This window comes from Phalacrocorax aristotelis, chromosome Z, assembly GCF_949628215.1.
Source record: "Phalacrocorax aristotelis chromosome Z, bGulAri2.1, whole genome shotgun sequence".
Taxonomy (NCBI): Eukaryota; Metazoa; Chordata; class Aves; order Suliformes; family Phalacrocoracidae; genus Phalacrocorax; species Phalacrocorax aristotelis.
In genome coordinates this window covers 10,523,298-10,543,356 of record NC_134311.1, presented here as the reverse complement: position 1 = coordinate 10,543,356, position 20,059 = coordinate 10,523,298, and the positions used below count along the sequence as shown (strand labels likewise).

Sequence of the window (20,059 nt, the reverse complement as noted above, 5' to 3'; positions counted from 1 at the left end):
TATACATTGAAAGTGAAGCTTATTTGTTACAAACAGTACAGAGACAGTATAAGCAATAAATTTTACAATCCGTACTCTCAATATTGCATTTTCTGGAATGGAATATCCCAGTCAACTACTTCCTGCATTATGAGTTCATCCTTAGGCCAATTATCTGAGTAGACTTTTTACTTCATTGTTTCTAGCGGATCACAAACCATCTACAGTATTCAAAATGACTGCAAAAATCTCTAGTAGTATTTGAAAATTATATTTTCAGAATATATATATGACTGAATATCTCACTTCATAGATCCTTTTATGCATGAAAGAGCCAATATGAGAAAATTCTCCTCAATCCAGCAATATGACAGTGTATTAGAACTGTGTGTTTATGAATGTATGTGGGATGAAAAAATATCTTAGCAGGTACCGCATTGTGCTTCAAATGCTAGTTGCTTTTGAAATGGAATGTGGAACAAAAAAATCATTCTCTCCGACCCTGAAAGTTGAAAACATATTGAAAAACTAGGTCTCACAATCCTTAAAAAGGCTGTGAATGATAATTTCACGTTTATCTTCAAAGGGTAATTCCAAATCAATTGCAGGTCACACAAAACATCTGAAACCATGAGTAACTAAAGCTAGGAAACCTCTCTATTGCTATCAAAATTTTGTACTTGGCACCTAGCAAAAACAATTTTTACCCACTAATTATTAGAAATTATTGGTGGAAAACAGGCAGCTTTGCTTTGCCAACCTACGGCATGATCCTACAATATGTGAAAATTTAAGGGGAAAGATTATAGGTATTTTTCTACATTATTATTTTTTACACTAGAGTTCAGTGAAGATTGGTACAGAGGTCACTTATTATCATACATACAGCTTTTAGAGCTTCCTCCTTTACACTCAGTGCATCCAATTCCTGCTGTTGAACAACCAGTTCCTAAAGAGGAAAAAAATGCAAGGTTCAGATCAAATTACTACTTGATGGTATTACTTTTTTGTTCTGGAACTTAGTATTAAAAATGCTGTAAAACATTTCATTGCTGCTTTTAAAAACTTAAAAGAAAAGACTGTGTCCAGCTTCTCCACGCAACTCAGATAAAATATCCTCTTACTTTCAACATCTAACTTTTCTAATAAACTTTTATCATTGTTATTTGCAGTAGGGCTATAACCAAAAAAGTGTTTGATCTTTTCCCACTATTTTTCTTTAAATTGGTACTGAGTGTGGAATTTATAATTTCTACTTCAGAAGTCAGATTTTAAAATCTGAACTAGCCACCACAGTTTCTTCATGGTCTGGAAAAAGAGTCAGATAGGCCCTGAGCAGTGATTCAGCTCATCCTAAGACAGCTGGGAAGCACCGGCCTCAAAAGATGACTATCTCTCTGTACAGACTATACAGAGAAACTTTCTAAGACTATATGCCTGAAGCCAGATAATCCCAGAGAACCTAGAAAACTTAGTGCATTTGTTAACACTAGTATTAGTGAAGTCACAAAAATTTTACAAAGCCCAGTTCATTTTTCTGATACAACGAGAACAACAAAAAACCCCAGTCAGATTCAGTTTTGCACACAGGAAGAAAATTTTCAACTCAAGTGAACTAAAAAAATTGCTGGGTTTGTTTTTCCCTTTTGCTTGCTTTTTACACATGATGAAACATCTAAGCACTATAGTGGCTTTTAAAATCTGCATGTCAGTCCCCAAACTTAAAAGGAAAATTATGAACATAATTTGTTCTTAAAACAAGAAATATAAAAGGACACAGTATTTGGTTTTAGTCAATTGCTCTATTTATTTTTCAGGCACTTCTGCAATTGATTAAGGTACCAGCAAACTTTTTTATTGTATTACTCCATTCTCAAGCTCTTTAATATTTAAATTGCATCTGGAACCACAGAAGCCACACTGATAAACAATTTAGCTAAGTACAATGAAACAAACCAACCTGGGAGAGCTTTTCGTTTGCAGCCTTCATCTCCATATATTTATCTTGATTTTCCTGCGACATGTCTTTTATTATGTCATCTGCTGCAACCTTTTCACGTTCGATATCTTCTTCTACACCTTGAATTAACTTCTCTGTGCTGTAAAAATAGAACTTTTTTGTAACTTCTACTAGTTGATGTTTATTTTAAGCACCCATTTCAAACTCTGGTATGCCTCCAGCCTCACTGAAATGATCCTTTAACACAAAGACTCCTTAGACACTAAAAAAATACCAGACACCTGGTGAAAAGACCTTCACCAGAGATATGGTAAAAAGGAGTTACCTACTTGTATCTAATCTTCTTGGAGTTGGATTAACTATTTGAACATTCATAGCACAGAATATAGAAGATGGAGAATTCTTTGCCCTTACAGCACCCCCACAGTACTTCCCAACATTCCCACCCTGTCCACCTGCATGATTCCCAACTCTGGCAAAAGTATACTACTCCCTCTCAGTTGCTCCCAATCAGTGAATTCCTGGAATAAGAACGGGCATTTTGAAATAAAGAAACTGGTATGTGATTTATGAATGCACATAAAGAAAACATATTCTAGAGACACTAGGACTTGACAATACTGGATGATGGTAAGACAACTTTCTTTTAGCAATGAATTGTTGGGTTCCAAAAGAATGGAGAGTGGCTTCCGAGTCTTAGGTAGTATGGAGCTTCTTAACCACGCAAGAACTAAGCAATTAGCCATTCCTGACATTCGTGATTCATTACTTTAATATCATTAGGAAATCAATGGGCTGCAACCATAAAAACAACTCTGCCACTGCAGCTATAGTGGGCTATAAGCAAATGTTTTAGCAGATTCAAGGCAGGCATAAAGGGTTGTTCTCACTATTTCATGTGATGTCTACTAATTTCCATGAAATCCGTGAAAGCTAGAGAGTCAATTTGAGAACATAGCTAAAGATAAAAGAAATTAACAAAAACTCCTGAGACCCTGAAGAATATACCTTCCCTCCCTTCACAGTTCATGAAAGACTGTTAGCTTGTTTCCAGAGTGACTTCTGCTATTAAAAATTACAAAATCAGCTGGATACCTTCCTTCAGGATTTATTTTTCTTCTATTTTTCATTAACTCTTCCTGAGTTGCAAGATGCCCAAAGTTTTAAACTGTGTAAGTAATCACTAACAGATCAATGACTTCAGCCAAGAAAGCCCTCAGGCTTGAAAGATGATGCAGAACAGTGGAACTGCACAAGGATAATCTCAGGGTATGGGAATAATGAACATTTTATAGAAGCAGAGTAGAGCTGGTGATGGAATGGATTTCTGAAGGTCATCTAGTCCAGCCCTACTACTCAAAGCATGGTCCCCTAGAGCAGGTTGTCAGTGTCTTGCTCAGGCAGGTCTTGAGTACCTTGAAGGATGCAGAACCCACAACTTGTCCAGGCAACATTTTGATGTTTGGCCACTCTTACAGTGAAAATATTTTTTTCTTACATTTAAATGGAATTTCCTGTTCTCCAATTTGTGGCCACTGCCTCTTGTCCTGCCCTTGGGCATCACTGAGAAAGGACCAGCTCCATTTTCATTACTCCTGCCCATCAGGCATTTACTTTGATAAGATACCCAGTAAGCCTTCTCTTCTAGAGATTAAAAAATTCCAGTTCCCTTTCTCCATCGTTTTCACCAGTTACGAGGAATTCTCGAAAGAGATTCAAAAGTGTAAGCAGTCTTCCAACTGGCTTCAATACAGATCTATAATCTCCAGGAATCTGAGGATGTTAAGTAGAAATTCTGTCAGGTTAGCAACCCATGCTACAAAGATGCCTTGGGGCCTGATGATGGAGAGACAAATTGAAGTGGTTATCTCCCAACTTCAGTGGCAAATTCAGAGTGCACTGGGCCTGCCCAAGAAATACTGGATGGACATTGAATGAACACCCTCTGGAGAGTAAAAATGCTTTGTTCGACCCAGTCCAAAGAATGAGGCCCTCACTGTCAGTTTATTATGTTCTGCATGGTAGTGGAAAGGAAAAATTTTTTAAGTGAAGCGTGTTCTTAAGCTTTGAGAGTAGATTGACACAAGACCCTCTGGAAAGCATGGAACTGGGCGTTGGCACAGAGCTTTTATCTTTCTTCTCTATTAGAGGCTTCTCATCCCTCAGTCTGGGCCTATTGCAAGGTCTCAGCAGTAACACGTTTCTCTGAAATCAAGCACAACTGAAGACATGACAGAATGAAAACTGAGAAATTGCAATGAAGAATTCAAGGAAGTGTTACGGTTGCTGATTTCCAGAATAAAACTCCACTCTAGGCGTAAATCCTAGAGAGAGTGTCAGTACTGATAACAGGGAGCTTGTCTTTAAGTACAAACAGGGTGCCTTTTCCTGGAGATTACTGGGGCTTTTAGGGAGGGAGAGAAGAATACCATACGCTACATTTCTCCTGTGTTCCAAGACAGCATGTGGAAGCAGCTGCCACTGTGGAGGGCAGTGGTGTCTCCAAGCCCTGCTGGCTTTTTCTCATCTATGCCTGAGACTACAAGTGTGCATGTCAGAGTAAGGAAGGCAAGCCTACTTTTCCAGACCCATCAATGTAAAGTGTGTGTGTACACATTACAAAGCAGGCTCTGTATCTGAGGCAAGTTTCTTTTTCTTACATGATATGACTCCTGGCTAAATACTTCAGGGTGATCCAGTATGTCCTTGAGACAAGCAATGTCTGACTTAGCTGTGATGCACCCTCTCTGGTAGAAACCTTTTGACAGATGGTTAAAACCCAGTGATTTTTTAAGGGGCAATAAAAATATCAGCAATAACTGTCACAGGAGGATGATTCATTACCCCAAGTAATTTGAAGATTACTGATGAATCTGAATCAGGGATAAGGTTTGGAAAAGTTGCTGAATGTTCTGAGATACTAAGCAAAAAATCAAAGTGGCAATAACATCAAATAGGGATAGTGAAGTAAAATGGTTTCTACAGCCACCTGTTTGAGAGAAATGGAGAATGAGAGGAGACTGAAACGTTTTGTAGTTTGATGCTGTCCATTGAATAGAATGAGACTTAGAGAATGAGCACCAATGCAAGAAAAAATTTATCACACATAGTGTTTCTGTATCAATATAATCCCTTCTTCAACCTGTGTATAGACATGCTCTCAAATCAGAGCAAGTATCATTTGCTTTTAGAATTTCTTCCTGAAATATAGCCCATGTAACAGCCACCCTTAAGTGCTTGTAAATCTTTGTAAATAACGCACTTTATATAGCACACCCTGCAGCTCCTCTGATGCTGATGTTTCCAAAACACAAGAATTTAACACAGATTTAACTAACTACTAGAGATCTTTACTTTAGCATGAAGATATCTTGACATTGTCTTCATGTGATGACCGACCACATGAAAAAGTACAAGTCTTTTTCTGTCTCTAATCTTTAATTGATTATAACCCAACTTGCTTGTAAATTCCCAGTGGCATTTTAACTCACTGCTTCCTATGTGATCTGGAACTTGACACTGGAGCATACTACTATTAGACATCCCCATTGGCTGCAGATCCAATTAAATCCAAGATGATTATAAGAAGTTGCTCAACCTAGTCAATCTTTTGCTAAGGATTTTCTAGGTTTATTATTTTTTTTACACTGCCTGCTTATTCATCAGGTACAAAGGTTGAATAACAACAAAGTGCTGTTGCACCACATTATTTCTTGTCAGTGCACTGAAAAAATCTACACATGTGTACATATGCTGCCTCTAAAAAGCAACAGAAAGGTAAGACACTTGGCACAGCTTTTTCAAAATGTAGGCAATGATTTATTGGTATAACTTTGTTGCTAGACTGGAAAACAAATACATCCTGAGATACATTAAAAGTTCAGGAATTACTATGAATCTTGGACATGTCAAGTTGTTAAGTAAATTGTACTTCAGTAGAAAGCCAGGGAACCATCCGTTTCTTCTCTGAAAAGCAGACCACCTTATTATATAAACTCCATTACCTCCCCTTTTTCTTTACAAATGCAAGAAAACAACAGGAATTACTTTATATTAAATTATAAAAATCTTTATAAGTTCTCCACAGAAAACTTTTAAGAAAACTCCTTTAATTATAAGGAAATGTCAAGGTATTACCACTCTATTGCCAGACTCAGTGCGTTTCCAAAGCAATTACTTTAAACAGCAGTCCTTAAAGTCTGGTTCTAGTAAGAAGCTAAACTGCAATTGAAATTATAGATGCATTCCTGTTCTTCTACTGATTATATTGGTTCCCCCACACACAATGCAGGAAATCAAATTTGTAAGAAAATGACTAACTGTTCGGTAGAAACTGATGTATAAAATAGAAACTATGTTTTTGACTTAGACATATGTAAATGTTTAGACAAGAAAAAGATTTTAATGTCATTCCCTTCATTCAGACATATTAACTTTTTGCTTGAAGTTTTGAAAACCTTTCAAATTAACTTTCATTTTCAACTTTATTGTTATTGATAAACTTACAGACTAACTTTTAAAATAATATTTTAATATACTGTTCCTGCTCAAAGACAGTATTTTTCTTGAAATCTACAAACTACAAGAATACTACTAATCTGCGTTTCTAGATTGCCTGATTAAGGTCCTCTCTGTTTCTGAACAGCTGGGAAGCAGTATCTTTAAGGTCCAAGTATGCTACGAGATCCGACTGTTAACATAGTCCATATTGGGGATTTTCAAACTGCATCATGTTTTCCACTAGCATATACAAACTGGCTCCAAAACATATGTAGGCCACCACTACCATCACTGACAAGAACAATACCTAATACAGGACATAACACGACAGTGGCCGCTGCTAGTACCCCTTGTTCCTGCCACTAACATGTCTAACAAAAAGGTTTATGAACCCTTTTTGTACTTAATGTAAATTTCCAACAGCAGTAGAAAGGCACAGTGGTTCAGAGCAGTATAAGTGGCACTTTTCATCATCTTCTTTCTAAGAAGTTAGTAAGTTTCCACAGGGACTCAGTATGGTGAATGAGGTCAGTCCTCAGACACACAAATGTCACACAAATTGAAACAATCAGTTAGATTTGTTCTGTGACCTCATCTACTGTGCACTGATCAGCAAAGGCCTCTTGGCACTCTTTTTAAGGATTGGTGGAGTTTTTTTGGCTCTGACTGGCTGCCTATATTTAGCATTTTTTTGTGCAACTGAGTTTCCTTGATTTCCCCCACTCTCCTCTGTTAAATTCAGTGAATACTCTCTACAGCTCAAGATACAAAAAGTACTTTAACTAGTATCTTACACCTTATCTTGTGGGTCTTTTTTAATCTGGAAGATAGAAATCTAGGAAGGAGATATTGAGGTTCACTTAGCCCACTACCTTCTCTCTTCAGATGCTTAAGAAAACGTCTAAAAATGAAGCTATAATCTATCTTTTACATAACATTTTAATTCAAGCCTGGCATAAACAGGGACTGATTTAACATTTGACAGAGGTGGTTCAACATTCCTGCTCAGATGGGTAGATCATGCAAATAATGCCCAATTCAAAGGGGATGGATAAGTGACACTTTCTCTGAGAGAAGTTAATGTCACAGTGAATACCATTTGTCAGAAAGGCTTTCCTGACTCTCAAAAAATAAGGTTCAAATCTGTACAGAAACCCCAGCACAAGAGATTGAACCCTGTTTACTTAGTTCCAAAGATCAGAGCAACAACTACACCTTCATAATACAGAGGTCCAGGTTTATGTCATATGACATATGTTATTTTATGGATAATAAAGAGATTAGAAGATCAATCTACTAATTAAAGATTCACAAAAACTGCTGAATAACTTAGGTAAGAACATAAAAGAAATCTGAGCAAACCAACAATCCATCTAACACAGTATTCTGCCTCTTGTCAGCGGCAACTAGATTAATTATTTGGGGAGAGCATGTAAGCCGGAATACTTTCCGCAGTTTACTCCTATCACAGTCTTCCAGTACCCACAATAGTTCTAACACGGATATCCCTGCCTACTCGTTTTATCCATTTTTGAAACTGATGTCTATTAACTTGTCTGATCAATCCCTTTTCCATTTGCTGATACAAATACAAATACGAGTAAAAATACAAACTGAGTTTGCTCACTGGATTTCATGTTTCGGCCAATCAAGTGAAAGCTGAATGCATTAACTCTGATAACCTATATTTTTTCTCTTAATTTTATATTTTGTACTACTATGTAGAATAAAATTTATTAAATTATCATTGCAATAACTAGATCTATTATTTGGTTACCCTACCACTACAGAAGACACTGGCATTCTGGTCTTGGTATACAAAAGTGTTGTTTTTTGCTAGGGTCTAAACATGAAACTCTCTTGGCTTGTGATCTGTGCTGGAACACTGTTTTTGAATCCAGTCACTGCTGACTGCAACATTACTTCTCAAACAGTAAGTTTTATATGTATGTAAATTACCATGATTTTGGAAAAATACACTAGAAGCTAAAGGCATTTTGAAAACTACCTTGTAAACATAAAATTCCTGAAGAAAAAAGTACATAGAGACAAATAAGATACGGTTTTCTGCAAAATGGACAACTAGCTGTGGCACTCATTGTAAGTGGGTGAATAACATTGAAACATATTTGAGATGGTTTTACATCTCAGTCAAATCTCTCTGCAGAGAACAGGAGTACCTCCTTTATCTTTTTGGAATAGACCTAAAAAGCAACAGTATTTTGGACAAGGACAACTAGTGCTCAAGTTCTATTTATTGAGGTAGCCCTTGCCCGAGCCAGGTCCACATTTATATAAGAAATTTGAAAGGATTTTTTCAGAGATTAATTTAATGGATTTTGTATTTAGTGGGGAATAGAGGGGACAGAAGAAGTCTTGATTCACAGTCAAGTGATAAAACTGGTATTGCACTATTTGCTCTGACTCACTGCCTACAGGTCCAGTACTGTATTTACTCCTTGTTCATCCTTGGGACAAACACAAAGAACAAAACCACCTACGCAATGGGTACATACAATGTAGAAAAGGCACTCCACCTACATTTGTTTTTAAATAAACTATCTAGACTCAATCTGGTCACAACAACAACAAGCTGAACACAGGCTACTTATTTAGGAAGAGGGATAATACAATCAATCTGTTTCCAGTACTTAGAATCTCCTTTAAAGCCAGTCCAAGTATCTTGACACTAAACTGTAGCCTGCATACATATGAAGTGATGCATTCATATACATACAAAGAAATATGCTCTTTTCAGAAAACAAAAATGTTTCAAGGTTTTGAGAGTAAACACTTTCAAACCTGAAAGGACTGCAGCTATGCCGAACTTCAACCCAGAAAACCTAAATTAAGTGCTATATTTATAATAAAAATATATACTAAATGTTTTGTTGAAGGTCTGCTCCAAAGATGTTTTAGAGAGTAAACATAGCTTTTTTAAAACAAAACATTTGAAAAAGCATATTTGAATTATATTCAGCCTTGGATCCACTTCCTCTATGACACCTTCCTTCCAGATTATGTGGGAAAAGAATCCTTTTTCTACCCAGCCAACCTTCATGTAGAATTCTAAAAGAGACAGCCCTACTAATTCCAAAATAGCATGCCAAACAGCTTATAAGTTGGATGATGATCACAGAAGAAGACTTGCATCGCAAACGGAGTTTAAGCACTAAGTGATCTGGAACTTCAGATTTCACCCACTAGGAGGATTCATTCCCCTGTATCACCAGACTACAAGTATATTACGAAAGACATAAATAAAATTGCATGAAAAGCAGTAGAACTCTTCTTCTAAAGTGCTGGCATTAAAAAATACAAGAAAGATTTTTGTTGCCTTTTACAGTCACCAGTGAGACACTTTCATCACCAGACCTCCCTACAGTATTTAATTGTTGTCATTCTCTTTTTTTCAACAGGTCACTTGTGAGGACTCTGGAAAGAACCTCTCTAATATCCCCACTAACCTCTTCCAAAACGTTACTAAATTAAGCCTCAAAAATAATAAAATCTCTTTAAAAGATAGTGACAAAAAGATTCTTCGACACTTTATTAACCTCACTGAACTTTATATGAATGAAAATGTTATTACTGTATTGTATAATAACAGCTTCTGCAGTCTGACAAAACTTTTAATTCTGGATATCAGCAACAATCGTATTAGCACAGTTCATAATGCAGCATTTGCAGGATTAAATCAACTGGCAATGTTGAATCTATCCTATAACAGGATTACTCAACTAGATTCAGATGTATTTACTTCTCTAAAAAGTCTGACAGTTTTAAATCTGCAATATAATTCTCTGAAGTCTTTTCATATGAAACCACCTCTCAAACTGATTAAAATCATTTTAGCTGGAAACCCATGGAACTGCTCCTGTGACCTCCTTGATTTACAGATAGGGCTTACTGCCTCTAATATGACAATGGGTAAGTTTCGGTACGAATAACATTTCATGCTTGCTTACATCGAACAGCCTTATCTTTTTTTTTCCTGACCTGGATAATCTACCATCAACTTATCTGTATTTTGCAGTAACACATGAGCAATCCATGAAATTTTTTTAGGTTAGAGTACCAATTAATTAGCAATATCTCATAGCCTTTCCCTTTCCACTGCTCACATTCACAGAAAATGAAAACAGCACTACATGTACATTCCCGAACACGCAGAAAAAATTCTCCGTCAAGACAGCAGCTAACCAACCAGCTGACTGCAAAATTGAAGAAGCTTCATTAGAAAACACTGTAACTTCCATTTCTGCCACTGAGCTTAAAAGTAGTGCCTTACTAACAGCTCTGACTCCAAACAACGTCACTGGAAACAATGGAACACATACAGGTAATACATGGATATTTTGCTTTGCTTGCAAGCAGTTTGATTTGCTCTTCCATGATTTCATATTGTTCTTTATTCCTAGCACACTGTAATTCTTCCCTGAAAGCCAGGGCTACAGAACAAGCATATTTCCAGGTTTTGGTAGACCATACTCACGTTATGGTGAATGTTAAGCTCTACTGAATAAGTGTTCAAACAGATACCCACTCCTGAATTCTCAAATGATACTACAAACTGATGATGAAATTTCCAAAACTTGAAATTCAGATAATTGTCCAGATCTTTGCCTAACAGAGCTAGGGAATCATGTTTAAAAAAATTCAATTACTTCTTCCAAACTAACTGCTTTCTAGACATAGCTGTCTTCTTAAAATGTGAAAGAATGAGCCTATTAATTTTACTCCTACTATCAACTGTGTTCACTGTAAAGGACATGGATGTGCCCATTCCATATTCTTTAAAATTTCAGTGATAGCCTCCTTACTTTTCTTCACCTTTTGATGTTAATTCCATTATCGCTCTGTAAGTAAATTTTTCTTATTCTTACATGCAAATTAATATTCTTCTCCACTCTTCCATACTGAAATTCCTTACTTCATTCTTCTGGCTGAAGCAAAAGAAATATAAATCTCCAGATATATATATAAATCGTAATCCACCACTGCCATAGACTTCTTTTGCTGTAGCAGCTATAGCCTGTTTTAGGACAGCAGCCAGCACACAAAACCAGCTTCTAAATAAAGACTGCTGGCAACAAGAGTCTATTGAAATTTTTATTAAAAAAGAAATACAGCTGAAAGGATATGCCAAACAAAAGATGCAATATTTTAGGGTGCAGACATCACCACACAGAAATTTAAGCCTGGGAAATAGAATTTGAAGTTAATTACTGTTTTGGGTTCTTTTTCCAAAAGCTAATCTTGGAATTTAAATTTTGAAAAAATGCTAATTTAATCTTTTATATGTACCCAGAACTTTACCTGACTTTGAAACTATTATTTGATTTTGATAAATACGCACGGTGGATTTAGATTGCTAGGAAACATGAGATGTACATGCGTTTGTGGTCTGAGTGACGTTACTGACTCCCTAATAACACAGCAATAACATTCTACTAAAGTTTTGGAGACACTCAGTAGTTCCCCTATTACTGCTTATTTTGTGTGTTCTCAATCTAACTATGAAAAAATTCATACTAGAGGTCTTGCTGGTATTCCTCATGGAGATGACTCTTCTTTTTTTCCTGTTTCAAAGAGTTTCCACTTCTTGGCAAAAGTTGGACCTTCCTAGTGGGTGTCCTAGGGTTTGTCCTAAGCACTACACTCCTGATTTTTACTGCTGTAAAATGCCCAACGTGGTATCACTATTTGATCAGCTACAGTCACCATCGCCTGGAAGAAAATGACTTGGAGATGTCTGAACAGGAGTTCTCAGCTGACATGAGTTCTCTTCCTACAGTATCGGGTACAAACAATGAAGATCCCATAGTAACATTTGAGAAAATTCATGCATTCGTGCCTGAAGAAGATGGATTTATTGAAGATAAATACATAGATTCTTACATAACTGAGGAGAGCTAATGTCTTAACAGATGATGAACTGACTTTTCATAACTGCAGGACACTTGTACTTCCATATTACACTACTTATGTACAATACAAAATTAAGCTAAGCAGTCCATCTCCTTTCATCTCGTCAAAACCGTAACAAGGTATTGCTGCATGAATCATGAAGCTAAATAATGTGGTGATGTGCATGTGTTAGGGCCACAACAAATATTTCTAAACCTGCAAAAAACACTCATAATCCACCTTCTATGAAAACTTATTTCGCTATTTATGGTGGGAGAGAACTTACTGTATATTGCTTAATATGAACCAGTCTTTACAAAATAGCTTGGGAAGCTGGCACACTGACTAATTCTTTATATGTGAAGAAGTCCAGAAAGGAAGAATAATTTCTCTAAAATGTTGAAGCAGACCACAGCCAGACCAGGGACTGAAGCCAAATCAATGGTGTTGCAGCTCAGTAGTCTATTAGGCAAAACTAACACAATCAGAGAACAGAGCATTTGGGTTTTTTTCTGCTCAAACTAACAGAGAAAGAATGATCAACTGCTCCATGCCCTTAAATGTGTCTACATACAGTACAACAATAAATTATCATTACTGCACATTTAATGCCTTTATGCCTTAGTTTGCTACTGAACCAAGTTTTTTCTCTTCATATTTTCTTAACATTTAAAAATGCATTCAGGGGTAGAACAGACACAGTTGCAAGCTGTTGAAAACCACAGTATTATTGAAAAGTGACTTATTAAATGGTGAATTGTTTTTTAAAAGTGCCTATTTATACATAAAATCTCATCATGGAGACTGCTCTTACCAGCAACAAGCAGGATCATATCACCTTCTCCTGCACGCCTCTTGTCCCCTAATTAAACATCTCAGAAACTCACCCTCTCAGCCTATCACTACACAAGACACTCTCATGGCTTACAGTTCTTACCGCAAGCATCTCGCTGTCCTCATCTTCTCCTCCACACACCCTTACCTTACCAGACAGGAATCTCTGCTCTAGTTCCCACTTCTGCTTCCTTTCCCCACTCTGCCACTCCACAACACAACCTGCAAAACTCGGGAACTTGACAGCAGGACTGCCACCTAACTCCTCCTGGATGACATGGTAAGTCACCCAGAGCAGTTACTCAGAAGAGTTCAAAGCTGGGAACTCCAGCTGCAGCCTGGTACTGATGTATCGTCTTGAAATTGCTCAGGTATCACTTAGGGCATGCATCACACTTTTAAGGAACTTCTGTGTTAGATAACACCTCAATTTTGCCAAGTTCAGTTATGATTTTAACAGCTTTGGAGAAGCACACACTTCATGTACTTACGCTTGTCTTTCTGTGAAAATTTTATCCACACCGTGAGCGTCTCGGTCATTCTGAACCTTTAACTTAAAAAAAAAAAAAAAAAAGATATTTTGATATAATATATAATAATAAAGATACAGATTTTATACACAAATTCAAAGCTTCCTTTAAATGAGTAAGAAGCTGCTCAGAATACAGTAGAAAAAGGAGCAGCAGAGGCTGCCTCCTCCAGAGGTTTTTTGCAGTTGATACTGAAGAAAGACCTTCTGAAATTGCAGTCTTCAGAAAGTAAGAAGGCACCTCTATGTTTGAAAAAGAAATACAATCAAGTTTGTAACAAATCAATTCACTTACTATTACTGTGGGATCTATTCCTGGAACACTTAGTAAAATACTGTTTAAGCCTACAAACAAAATGAAAATGTAACACTTGCAAAGCATTCATTTCATCATGACAGAGACATTGTGACTTTATTTTTCAATCAAATTCAGGGGAAAAAAATTTGCTTTGACCAAGATATACTCAGGTGGTTTTTACAGCTACCAGAATAACCTTCTCTAAAACTACTTTCCTTTGCTTATGGACAAAGTGATCAGGAGAAATGGAACATGCTTAATGTCACTGAAGCCTTAATACTTGGAGGAACACTCTACCTGTGTTATACAAATAAAGGAAGTAAAGGAAGAACTTTACTCATTGATTTTGTGGTTGGTCATGTCAGAGACCTATTTAATGTTTATTACACTGGAGTAATATAAAAGGCAGAAGACAAAAAAGAACTAAATTTCCAGAAGACCGGGCAGCTTTACAAGACAGTGCATTCTAGTGAATTTGCCTTCTGTTAAGACTCATGTTCTATGCTTCCAAGTCAAATAAGGAATAGATTTTAACACTCATAGTTCGGGTTGGGATAACAGCCTTCTCAAATCTAAAACACAGAAAACTATCACGGGGCAGTTAGCGCAAAAATTCAGACAATTCACTCACTGCAGACACGTTGCCAATGTTATGGTTAATTTAACTGAAAAAAATGGGTAAGTTTTATATTAGTGCTATGCGGTTTTATATATGTCATATGTTCAAAGCACCAAAAATGTAACACGCACCACTTCATTGTTCAAACATTGCAAATATCCTAATTCTTACCATATTGTAATCTCGAATCACTTCTGCCATATCTGTATTGGTGTTAAGTATATCCACAACCTGAAATGAGACAGAATTCCAACCTGTTATTGCTCTCTTTTTTTTTTAATTCTGCACAAACAAATAGGTAGCAACTCACAAAGCATTCATGAAAACACAGCAATTTTCTGTTTTTGCAAATGAAAGAAACATAATTTGGGAATCTTAATAGATCGCATGCCGTTTTCAGAAGTAATTGTCATTACATGTAGCTCTGCAAAACCCACAAATATTATGCAGCAGCAATTTCTTAAATCCACATGCAACTACTCATCCTAATGTACAGTACACTTTCTTATTTTTTGTTTTCCTTAGTTTCCACCTTTTTCCTTTGCAATAACTGAGTAAAAGGCACTATTAACCAGTACATTTTCCCAGAGAAATGTAAATTTAAAAAAAGATGATAAAGTCAAGCAAAAGCAGTACAAAGTAAATGAGAGAAGGAAGAACATTCAGTAACAAAAGCTGACAAGAGCGTACCATGTTGTAGTCCGCTAGCTGACCTTGAAATTCTTTGATTTCACCAGCTAAAGTCTCTGCCCTAAATACAAAACAAAAAGCCAAACTTAATATGGGAAGACTTGTATATGTGAAAATAAAATAATGAAAAAAACCCAATTATTTACTGGTTCCTTGAAGCCTGCACAATACTCAAGAATAGTCTTGTGACAGAAAGTTAGCACTGCATTTGCTGCAGCGCATCTCACCTTTTTTCATATGACAAACAGACAGATTTCTCTTGCTTGTACATTTCTACTTCTTCCTGCAGCTTGTTAATTTCTGTTGTGAGTTCATTTGTTTTGCTTCTGAAAAAAAATAAACAAAGAAGAGCCATTAACATTTGAATGTACAACTAGAGAGAACAGAAATTATATTTTACTACAAGAGATGAGCAGCCAGTATCTCCTTCTCACACTGCACTCTGTTTCAAATCAGTGTTTCAAAGAAGGGCTGGATGAGGAAAAAAGGAGAGGGCTTCTACCAGATGAAATCATAAGTAGTTGTTAGAAAACCTGGACACGAAATAAAATGTCTTAATTAGCTTTTGGTCACACCTGGTGAAACAGATGTGAATTATTCTTAAATGGTCAGGAAAAAAATGATAGTATCATTTCACAGAACGTGAATATCAGCCACATGTAAAATGACATATTTTAGGAATCATTATTCAATATGGGAAGGAGTGTTGATCTGGTCGAGGGTAGGAAGGCTCTGCAGAGGAACCTGGACAGGCTGGATCGATGGGCTGCGGCCAGTTGGATGAGGTTTAACAAGGCCAAGTGCCAGGTCCTGCACTTGGATCAAAACAACCCCATGCAACACTGCAGGCTTGGGGAGGAGTGGCTGGAGAGCTGCCCGGCAGAGAAGGACCTGGAGGTGTTTGTCAACAGCCGCCTGAACATAAGCCAGCAGTGTGCCCAGGTGGCCAAGAAGGCCAACAGCATCCTGGCTTGGACCAGGAACAGTGTGGGCAGCAGGAGCAGGGCAGTGATCGTGCCCCTGTACTGGGCACTGGTGAGGCCGCACCTCGAGTACTGTGTTCAGTTTTGGGCCCCTCAGTACAAGAAGGACATTGAGGTGCTGAAGCATGTCCAGAGAAGGGCAGCAAAGCTGGTGAAGGGTCTAGAGAGCAGGTCTGATGAGGAGCGGCTGAGGGAGCTGGGGTTGTTTAGCCTGGAGAATAGAAGGCTGAGAGGAGACCTTATTGCTCTCTACAGCTACCTGAAAGGAGGTTGCAGTGTGGTGGGTGTTTGTCTCTTCTCCCAAGTTACTAGCAACAGAACAATAGGAAATGGCCTCAAGCTGCATCAGGGGAGGTTTAGATTAGATATTAGGAAAAAATGTCTTTACTGATAGAGTGGTCAGACATTGGAACAGGCTGCCCAGAGATGTGGTAGAATCGCCGTCCCTGGTGGTATTTAAAAGACGTGTAGATGTGGCACTTCAGGGCATGGTTTAAGAAGCCTGAGGGTGTTGAGCTGATGGTTGGACTTGATGATCCTAGAGGTCTTTTTCAACCTTAATAAATCTATGAATCTACTGCAATAAGATCAAGTGACAAAGTAGGATGTGCAATACAGTTTCTGCAAGGCCTTGCCTTTGTCAGTGCCAGCTCAATATATAATACAAATAAACAACCTGAAACATACACTAAAAAGTGCTTAATTTATGATGCTATTTCTTAAAAATGGAGCTATCAGACCTATCAGGTGTTACAGGTGGAAGCTCAAAATCACTGACCCTGCTTTTACTAATGCTGTAGGAGTGCATTACTTAGCAAGCCTAGTAACAACATGTCATACGTCCATGTACTTGGACATAAGCATAAAATTCCTTTCCTCCTACAAACTACATGCAAAACAACCTTAACTCCTAGGACAGGTTTCATTATAAGTGAACACCACTTATCCCATGCTATTGTTAAGCACAACAAACTTAATGTCATAAAGGGAACAGAGCATCAAACTTTCTGAAGTTTGAATGTGTTGTTAAGACATACCTCAGCAGTCCAAGGTAATATGTTTTATCCATTATCTGTCTCTGAGGACCTGATCAAGGAGAGTAAGATGAAATTTTTTTAGAAAACAACTAATTTTGATGAACTGTAAACTATGAAAACATTCGGCAGAATTTGCAGGCAGAAAACTGCCATGTTCTCAGTTTCCTTAAATAGATTTTATCTCATTAAAACAAATGAAGGCAGAAATTCATTTTAGATTGTTGTGAAGATGAACAGTACTTTTCAGCTATATGAACAGTTACTATACCAGAAGGTATTTTACTTATTCTGCAGTGATGGTAGAAGACACAATTTATCCTGTTCTGTTCTTTTGAATAATTTTTAAAAACAGTTCAGACACAGAAAAATCTTTGTCTTCTCTGACTGCCAAGAACAAAAAAAATAGAACAGGGGTGCTTTAGTCTTCCTTTCCTTTCTCCTACTTTTATTAATCACAGCTATTCACTCTGTAATTTATACAGTGATGAAAAGTTTTCCTTTAAAAATGTAAGTATTTCTTTAAAACATTTGCAGATACCTTGATAACTATTTTCAACAAAAAATACCTTTCATTGCAGTTTTCATTCCACTTAATCCCTGTTGAGTCACTGGACGGTCTGCAACTTTAATCTGAGACGATAAGACTCCTCCAGTAGTCGATGGACCACCACGAGAACCAGGTCTTGATGTACTAGGAGGCATCTATAAAAAGAAAACCACAAACCTCCCCACTCTGATTTACAAATTTTTTATCCTTATACAATTGCTAAAGCAATTAAAAACTTAATTTAGTCTCTATGCTGTTACTATAAGAATCTTGTAGCATTTACATCTCTTCAGTTAAACAAAGCTTCAGTCAAATGTTTGCTGCAGTGATACCTGACACCGGCTTCAAAAAGAACATATGGCCTCCTCTAACTGAAGCAACATAGCTAAGTTTTGAAATACTTGGAATACTTTATGAATAAGGTAGTCTTAGAACTTGCTATATGGGATTAGGTAGAAGGGAGACTGGAGACACTGTATCCTTGAGTAGAATAAGGGAAATGTACTAGAACAAGCTAGTTTAGTATCAGTAAGAATTGTGTAACCAAGCCAAAAACAAACTGAGCATATGCTGCCCAGAGACTGAGTTCAACCAGCGGACACGGTGAGGAAGACTATCAACGACCACCAATGAACATGAATGTGCATGCATTAGGGACATTTGCATATATTAATGAGTTCCAAGAATAGTATATGACAATAATTTCCTAGAAATCTAATGAATGTGTATATTTTGATTGCATATAACCCCTGTAGTCGAGCAACTTGGCGTGCACACTAGGTGGAGCGATCCCCTGTGCGCCTCGCGCTGCAGTAGGGAATGCCTGCTTTCTAAAACTACAAATTGAGCTTTAGAGGGTTCTATTTGCCAACTTACAGTATCTGCAGGATAAGAGATTGCCTTTGAGCAGCTCTTCATTGTTCCCTCTGTACGAAGGTCTCCCGGGAGAACCCTTGATGCAAGACCTCCTTAACCTCTTTCAGTCAAAATTAGAAAATAAAACCCTCTACAAAATTAAAATCCAAAAATGCTTCTGGAGGAACTATCAATCCAGTCACGGAACTAAAAATACTACAAAAAAATGGATAGAAATTTAAATATATAAAAGTTAATGTTCAAATTTTTTAACATACCCCTGTTCCTGTTCTGGTTGCTGATGGAGTCCTTGACGAAGAGGTAGGTCGTGTGGTCAGCCCTATTCCTGCTCTTGAGGAAGGACGAGCTATTGGAGGTCTGTGACTGCTGGCCATATTTGTTCCCTCTTGAACTTCTCCCTGGAAAGAAGGATAGAAGTGATCCTTAAATTTGGACAAATTCTTTAAAACTACCAGAGATCGACTCTTTGAAGCTTAATTCGTCCCCCTATAAAAGGGAGTTTAATTTTCTTTAGAAATCTGCAAAGCACTTCCTCACTGGAAAAGCATGGTATGAGACAGAGCCTGCTTGGAGAGGACCACAGAAGGCCCATCAGTGAGGTGAGGCAGCAACCCTCTTCAGCGCTTAGTCAGCTGTTTACATTGTTAACAGGTACGTCCTGCTAATTTTCGTGACATTCATTACTCCAGCATTTGCCCAGAACTCAAGCCTCTCACGAAACAAACTGGCAGCGAAAAGCTGTTTTAAGTACCCATTTGGGGTATCTGGGGGCAGCCACCAAGGCACACCCAGACTGCGCTACCCCGTTAAGCCCCGGCAGCCTCCATCAGCCCGGCGGGGGTCCTCCTCGCCGCGGCTCACAGTGGCAGCTCCTGGGCCGCTGGAGCTGCCGGGCAGCCCCTCGGGGGCCCTGTCACACGGGGGCACTGCGGCCGTGGCCCGAGTGGGCGGGCAGGCGGGCAGCTCCCCTTTGCCCCGGGCAGCTTATGGCCTCGGGAGGCGGGAAGGCCTCGGGCAGGCGGGGAGGCGGCGGCACGGCTGTCCCGCTACAGACCCTGGGAGCCTCACGGAGCTGCGGACAAGCGCGGACACCGTTGCCCCTCACCGGACAGCCACCAAGCCTCCGCGTACAGGACAGCCGGTATCGCAGCAACCACCCACCCGCGCCGTACCGCCTATCGCGACATTCAGAAGTCTCGTTGCGGCCCCGGCGGTGCTCTGTGAAGACTACAGCTCCCAGAGTTCCTTGCGGCGGAGGCTCTGCCGCTCCGCCCTGCTCCGGGCGCGGTGCCTGCCG

The 20,059-nt window shown here is 38.3% G+C and overlaps 2 protein-coding genes across 10 annotated transcripts in view; one reads left to right on the top strand and one right to left on the bottom strand.

Annotated features, from left to right (window-relative positions):
* Positions 1-20,008, bottom strand: part of IFT74 (intraflagellar transport 74) — a 43,359-nt gene extending 23,351 nt beyond the window's left edge. For 5 of the 9 annotated variants that reach the window (XR_012657981.1, XR_012657980.1, XM_075078746.1 and 2 more), the window contains exons 1-10: positions 19,868-19,952; positions 19,020-19,160; positions 17,906-18,041; positions 17,340-17,388; positions 15,547-15,645; positions 15,320-15,380; positions 14,801-14,860; positions 13,675-13,736; positions 1,940-2,078; positions 866-928 (exon numbers count right to left, since the gene is read on the bottom strand). Coding sequence is in view for 7 of the 9 variants with exons in the window: in XM_075078746.1 (XP_074934847.1) it covers positions 866-928; positions 1,940-2,078; positions 13,675-13,736; positions 14,801-14,860; positions 15,320-15,380; positions 15,547-15,645; positions 17,340-17,388; positions 17,906-18,041; positions 19,020-19,136 (786 nt within the window). In the remaining 2 variants the exon portion in view is untranslated. Of the gene's footprint in view, positions 1-865; positions 929-1,939; positions 2,079-13,674; positions 13,737-14,800; positions 14,861-15,319; positions 15,381-15,546; positions 15,646-17,339; positions 17,389-17,905; positions 18,042-19,019; positions 19,161-19,564; positions 19,588-19,816 lie in introns of those variants that run through there. The other 4 variants (XM_075078749.1, XM_075078748.1, XM_075078747.1 and 1 more) reach the window with 4 other exon arrangements.
* Positions 5,629-12,461, top strand: LRRC19 (leucine rich repeat containing 19). The gene is made up of 5 exons (XM_075078753.1): positions 5,629-5,716; positions 8,280-8,372; positions 9,859-10,369; positions 10,572-10,781; positions 12,033-12,461. Exons 1-5 carry the CDS (start codon positions 5,690-5,692, stop codon positions 12,356-12,358), a joined length of 1,167 nt encoding a protein of 388 aa, XP_074934854.1. The 5' UTR covers positions 5,629-5,689; the 3' UTR covers positions 12,359-12,461.
* Positions 20,009-20,059: the final 51 nt, after the last annotated feature.

Excerpts from the sequence above, each read along its gene's own strand:
- LRRC19 (XM_075078753.1), top strand. The coding sequence starts at position 5,690 with ATGCTGCCTCTAAAAAGCAACAGAAAG. Across the intron at positions 8,373-9,858 it reads GCAACATTACTTCTCAAACA|GTCACTTGTGAGGACTCTGG; the intron begins GTAAGTTTTATA and ends TTTTTTCAACAG. Across the intron at positions 10,782-12,032 it reads AAACAATGGAACACATACAG|AGTTTCCACTTCTTGGCAAA; the intron begins GTAATACATGGA and ends CCTGTTTCAAAG.